Source organism: Rattus rattus, chromosome 9, assembly GCF_011064425.1.
Source record: "Rattus rattus isolate New Zealand chromosome 9, Rrattus_CSIRO_v1, whole genome shotgun sequence".
NCBI lineage: Eukaryota > Metazoa > Chordata > Mammalia > Rodentia > Muridae > Rattus > Rattus rattus.
The window spans coordinates 42,542,952-42,548,951 of NC_046162.1; the positions used below are offsets into that span (position 1 = coordinate 42,542,952).

Below are 6,000 nucleotides of genomic sequence, written 5' to 3' on the forward strand. Positions count from 1 at the left end.
AGATCCATCTGCCCAAATCACCTGGTCCTGGAGGATCTGCTCTCCTCACAGGTAGGTTTCCGGGGGCCACCACATCCTACCCATTCAAGTCTGGTCTGCTTCAAACACTGAAGTCCACTAAAACCCTGAAGGACCCGATTCCCTCTTTCACATCAGGGTCACAGAAGAAGCCCATGTCTGGACGAGTCCCCATCGAGGAGAAAGATGGTGGCTCTCCTACTTGTCCCCAGCTGACCCTGAGGACTGCCAGGCCTGCCTTGGCTCAGACCTTCTATTTGCAAATACAAGGATGCCTGTCCTGCCCCCCTGTCCCCCATGGTGCTGACAGCTACACAGGGCAAAGGCGGTGACTTGGTAGGATCCTATCCCCACTCTATCCCTGAGTCTCATACAAAGAGATTCAGAACATGGAATCTGCTCTGGAGGGCATGAGTTCAAATCCTGCTCTAGTTCATGTTATGCCAAGGCCACTGGCAAGCCCTGTGGGCCGTGCCTCCCACCGGAGTTTCCCCATCTGCACAAAGGCCGTGAAGGCAGGGCTGCCTCTTGAGGCTGACTGAAGTCCGAGTGATTGGCCAAAGACTCCTGAGCGGGACACAGCGCAGTCACCAGACATCCACACACTGAGTTACCCAAAGGTCGCTCAACAGCAGGATTCCATCAATGCAGTCTCCAGTACCCAGAACAGCGCCTGGCGCACAGCACGGAGCCCCGCCTCCAGGAGCTTCGGAACCTAAGAGCCGCCTCTGAGGCTCCCCTGACCTTCCCTGCTTGTCCTTCCAGAGTCGCCCCTATCTTAGATGTTTGTCTCTCTACAACTAAGCCAGAGGCCCTACGAGGGCCCCCACCTTCTGATTCCCTACATACACCTTTCTTGTCGCCTCAAGACTCTAGGGAGCCAGGGGGTCTCTCACCCCACCCTTGCCAGTACACCACTCTCTGACCAGGAGTTAGCACTGGGCCTCTAGCCACCCTGGCAGGCTGAGTCGCTCCTGGAGCCACATTGTGCCGCCATCCCATCCCTACCCGCCCCCAGGGCCATTGTTTATTTAGTTGCTTAGGCCAGGGCGTGGGCCTACAGTCCATACCCAGGAGCTATGGAGCAGAGGGTGCAGAGCCCAGTACACCACTAGGCTGCCCCCGATTCCCCCACCCTACTTTCCACGCAACACCTGCTCCTCTAATTTCCCCCTCCAACTCCTTCCTTCTCTCAACATTGAAAACTGGAATTTCAGCTTCTAAATGTCAGTTCCAGCTGGGAGAGGAGGGCGGGCACTCAGTAAGGTCCTCCTCCAAGGCAAATTTACAGAGCAATTAAATTGTCACTTGCAGAGGCAGGGTGAGGTTCTAGCTAGGCAGGACCCGCCCAACCCACCTGGCTCTGTCCTGTCTCCAGGGTCCACCTAGAGTGGACAGCCTAGCCTGGCTCTGAGGGGCACCTGTGAGAGGCCCAGGGAGAGATGGCCCCTGTGCTACAGAGGGGTGCCCCAGCCTACTCAGAGCTGGTGGTGAAGGGCTTGTCAACACCTCTGTGTCTTGTCATATCACGAGGCAGACCCCACCCTGCTCAGGGTACACAGAGGTGAGAGGTCCTGTTGGGGCAGGACTGACACTGTAGTTTGGCAGCCCTCAGGATATATAACAACTAGGGTGACATCTAAAATGGCTGCAGGCAATATAGCACCTAGCAGAGGCAGTTCCAATACGGAGAGGCACTTAGGAGATGGGGATGGGGGTGGGGTTGGGGTCATACCTCTGCTATGCTGAAGACACTGGGACCCAGAAGGGGCAAGTGTGCTAGAAGCCAGACAGAGCATGAGGCCACACATGCCCTGTCCTCATTATCTTGTTCCTGGGGGTCATGCATGTAGGCTTCCAGTTCTGGTGCCAACTAGGGCCTGGGCTGGAGGCAGAAAACAAGGTCACAGCCAGCCGAGGCACTGTTGAGTCCTTCTGGGATTTTGCCTGACCCAACATCCTTAGCTCTCCAGGGTCCTCAGGGGTGGATGTTTGTGTCAGGATGAGCCTAGCACCATCTAGCCTCTGGCCTTGGCCTATGTATGCTAGGAACATACAGATGACAGGTGGCATCTCAGGGCAGCTCAGCCACAGCCCCTAAAGTACAAGCACTCCTGTTTTGCTCACCAGTTCCATTAGGAGCTTTTCTTGGAATGCCACTCACAGTGGTGACATGAGATGGGGATAAAAGGCTCCTTGTAGTGCCACAAAGGCCACAACCATCCAGTAGCCCTGGGAAATAGGGTGAAGAAACTGCAGCCAGCCGTGTTGAGATCCTGTGAGGCTACAAGGAAGCCCAGAGGAGCTCTAGGCAAGAGGACCAGCACAGCCAGGCTAAGTCCTTTGCTGTAAAACAAAGATAAACAAAACAAAAACCAAAAAACCCTGGATCTTAGTCCTACCCTCCACAGACCCCTGTGTGTATCCATGGGGAGACCTTACTGCCTCCTTTTTGAATTCTTTTATTTAAAAAATAAAATAAAATAAACTTAGGGTTAGGGATGTAGCTCAGTGGTTAGAAAGCTTGCCTGGGATGTGCAAGGGCCTGGGTCAATCCTGAGCACAGGTAAAAACAAAAACGTCAATCAAACTGAGCTCGGTGGCATGAGACTATATACTCTTAGCACTTGGGAGGCTGAAGCAGAAAGTTCCAGGGTCGCAGGGCTACTGAGGCTGGTGTGTTTCCGTGTGTGTTGGACCTTCTGGCTGTTTGCCTCCACCCAGCTTTGAGATCTTCTATCAGGGAAGGGAGGGGGAGTTGGGAGGGAGAGATTCCCCAGTCCCCCTCACCATTTCTCCACCCCAGGCAGAATTTGCAAACTTGGAGGACTTAAGCAAATGACTTCCTTGTGGTTTCTAGCATTAACGACCTTGCAGGTGCATGGCCGCCTAGGGTAGGGGGAACACTAGTCCCTGGGGTGTCCCCTTTGCCTGCACACCCTGCCCATTCTATGGCCCAGTTTCTGGCCTAGAGCTCAGCCCCACCTCCTGGCTATAGGGCAGGATGACTGTAAGTGACCTCACTAAGCATAAAGAACCTCGACATGGGTTCTACCATCGCCCCACAACAGGGAAGCCACAGCAGAGTGTCCAAGCGGCTTGCTTAAGACTGAGTAGACTTGGGGTGCTCACCCCTATTTGCTGCACTCCGGAGGCACGGCAGAGACTGGAGAACACCCAAGCTTCCCCCTCCCAACCAACCCCAATCCTAACACAGAGGCAGAGAGCAGAGGCAGGGAGAGAGGCAGCTGGTTCCCCTCTGCTCACCTGACAACTTCCAGAGCCCTGGACAGCTTCCTGAGGAACAAGCTAGTGGGATGGGAGGGACCCGGAGGCCAGAGGCCTGAAGGAAGCAGGGATAGCTGCGGCCCACACAACCCCAACACCTAGCACAGGTGCCAGAGGACAGAAACCAAGACTGCCCAATACAGACAGGAAAAGCTAAAGAGGGGCCCCAGGACCAACTCCACCATCAACTGTGACCTTGGCAAGACACTTCTGCTTCTAGTGTCTTATTCTCCTCGGTGACATGGGACAAAAAGTCCGTACTTCAGAGCTCTGGGAAGAAGGGAATTGGTGAGAAGTGCTGAGAACTGTTCCTGGCACGAAGCAGTTACTCAGTGAGCTCAGAGCTTTTACTCCCAACACCATCAACGCAGAGGCACCTGAAACACCCCCACCAGTGTTTTCTGCCCGTCCCATCACACGCCAAGCCAGCATCCTCTCCCGTCATCACACGCATACCTACACTCCTGAGATTCCCTCGCCAGACGACACTACATGGCATAAGGGGGTCAGGAGCCCCCTCTCTCTGGGTTATCTCCTCTTCTGGACCAATGAAGGCAGAGCCAGAAAAGCAGTGAACTAGGCCAGAGCCCTCCAGGGACAGACTCTGTGTGACCTGGGACAGAACTAAAGGCTGAAACTCCAACTTCACCAACTTTCACCAACATCAAATAGCAGACCCCAGGCCTACCTTCCTGCTACCCCTGTCTTCCTTCAGCAAAGGGCACCCTCACTGCCAAGTCATTAATGGGGAATATTAAATAATATTTATCTCCTAGTTCCTCCCACAGCTCAACTAAATATAGCAACTAATTTTTTTTGAGAAAGGATTTCTGCTCCAGAAAGATAATATTTACATAAGAGGTGGTTTTCATAAACCAATACAGACCCAAAGCATCCTTTCTGACAGTTCTTCCTACTCTCCCAGCCTGAGCAGAGAGACACCCGGGCCAGAACATGGTTCCCTCTAGTGCCTGGCAACTCTCAAAGGGTGAGAGGCTCTCCAAAAAGATAGCAGTCTGGAGTGGGTGGGATCTCCCCCTCCCTCCCCTCCCCTCCTCCTGCCTCCCTCCCTCCCTCCCCCCTCTCTCACTCAAGCTTACAGGTGCTGTGGCCCTGAGCCAGGAGTGACAGGTCCTGCTGAGGAAGACATTACAGGGGACCTTTGTATGTCCACCCCCCAAGTTCCTAACAATGTGTGGGCCACATCTAGAGGGTATCTACTGGCACTGGCAAGACTGTGGGCAGAAAGGAGAATCCCATGCTCCTTTGAGGGAGGGAAGGAAGCCATACCTCTTTCAGTAAACCGAAAGAGTACATGGGCTCCCTCCGTCCCAGAGATGGGGCAGGTACCACTCCAGATCACCTGCTGGGGAAAAGACTCCTCAGGGACCTGCCCCTCCAAGAAGGTGGGTCTTTGCCCCAGCAGTTCAAACCCACATCAACTCCTGCCAGCCACATCCGCTTGGGGTTGCAGAAAGAGGAAGACCTGGCTCTGGGGTTAAGAGCACCAAAGCTGACAGCTGACAAGCTGCACCTTCTCTAGCGCCTTAGTGAACCTTCCGGGGAGACATCGGAGCCCCCTGATAGGCTGAGCCCCGGAGTCGCTGGCTAGAGGGCCTCAGAGTGTGCACCTGCAGGGTGTCCTCGGATCGCACAGCAGGTGCGGGCATCCAGTGAGGCTCTCGGATAAAATGGGCGAAGGCTTGCAGGAGTGCATGGTGACAGGAGTGGAGAGCGGGATCCTGCCCCTTCCCGCGAAGGAGGCCAGGAGGCCCCGCCAGGTGCCCCATGCTCATTTGCAGAGGCTTGCTGAGCCCCGGCTTCCTGCCGAGTCAGGAGTGAGACAACCGCTCCCCACGCCAGGGCAAGGATCCACGCTCACCGTTGGGGCCGTATCGCTCCCGGGCGTCGGTCACCTGCTCCAGGGTCAAGCCGCCCTCGGCTGTCACCGAGAAGCGACGCAGCACGTCGGCAGCCGAGAGCAGGTGCGCCTCCTCCATGCTGCTTCCCCGGCCGGCCCCGACGTCCAGGCGGCTTCTCCTGGGGGCTACTGTGCAGAATGCTGCGAACTTGAGGCGGGGCGGCCGCCTTGGGAGGCCATGACCGCGCTGGGACCTTCCCCGACGGCAGTGGCTGTGGCAGTCCGGCCCGCGCCAGGATGCTGTGCCCGGGGCTCCGTCCTCTGGGCGGGGCGGCGCGGGACCCGCCCTGCACCCACACCTCTTCCGGCCTCACTCGCAGCCGCCGCCCCGCCTCGCCCCGCCGAGGGTGGGGGGACGAGTATGCTTCCCTCCTGTCCTACCAAACCCCCGTACTGAAGGTGCAGCCAGGGAGTCTCGAACCCGGTCTGCAGAGCTGGGGAACGTACGGCTGCCACTTCGCTGCCTCCCTGTGTCCTAGGAGCTCCGGGCGGGTGGGAGGTTTGCAAATTGCAGATGTCCGTTTGGTGGCACCCCACTTCCCAGCTCCACCTCTACATAGCAGGACCCCGAGTCTGTCGCGAAGTAGATGCTGTGCACTCCGGAGCGTCTCTAGCAAAAGAAACAACCTGATGCTTTCTTTCCTCGGGTGCTGAATGTGTGCGCTTTACCCTTTCCTAAGGGTCCTGCGATGAGTGCCCACTCCTCATACACTCGCATCTCTAAGACCCTAAGAATGGTCCAGTGGGGAAGATTCCAGCGTCCCCCACAGATG

General features: G+C 56.3%; 1 protein-coding gene across 1 annotated transcript in view; it reads right to left on the reverse strand.

Moving 5' to 3' along the window:
• Positions 1-5,837, reverse strand: part of Atp2a3 (ATPase sarcoplasmic/endoplasmic reticulum Ca2+ transporting 3) — a 30,211-nt gene extending 24,374 nt beyond the window's left edge. Inside the window, 1 exon segment of the mRNA XM_032912201.1 lies at positions 5,189-5,837. Coding sequence (XP_032768092.1) covers positions 5,189-5,306 — 118 coding nt within the window. The 5' untranslated portion in view covers positions 5,307-5,837.
• Positions 5,838-6,000: the final 163 nt, after the last annotated feature.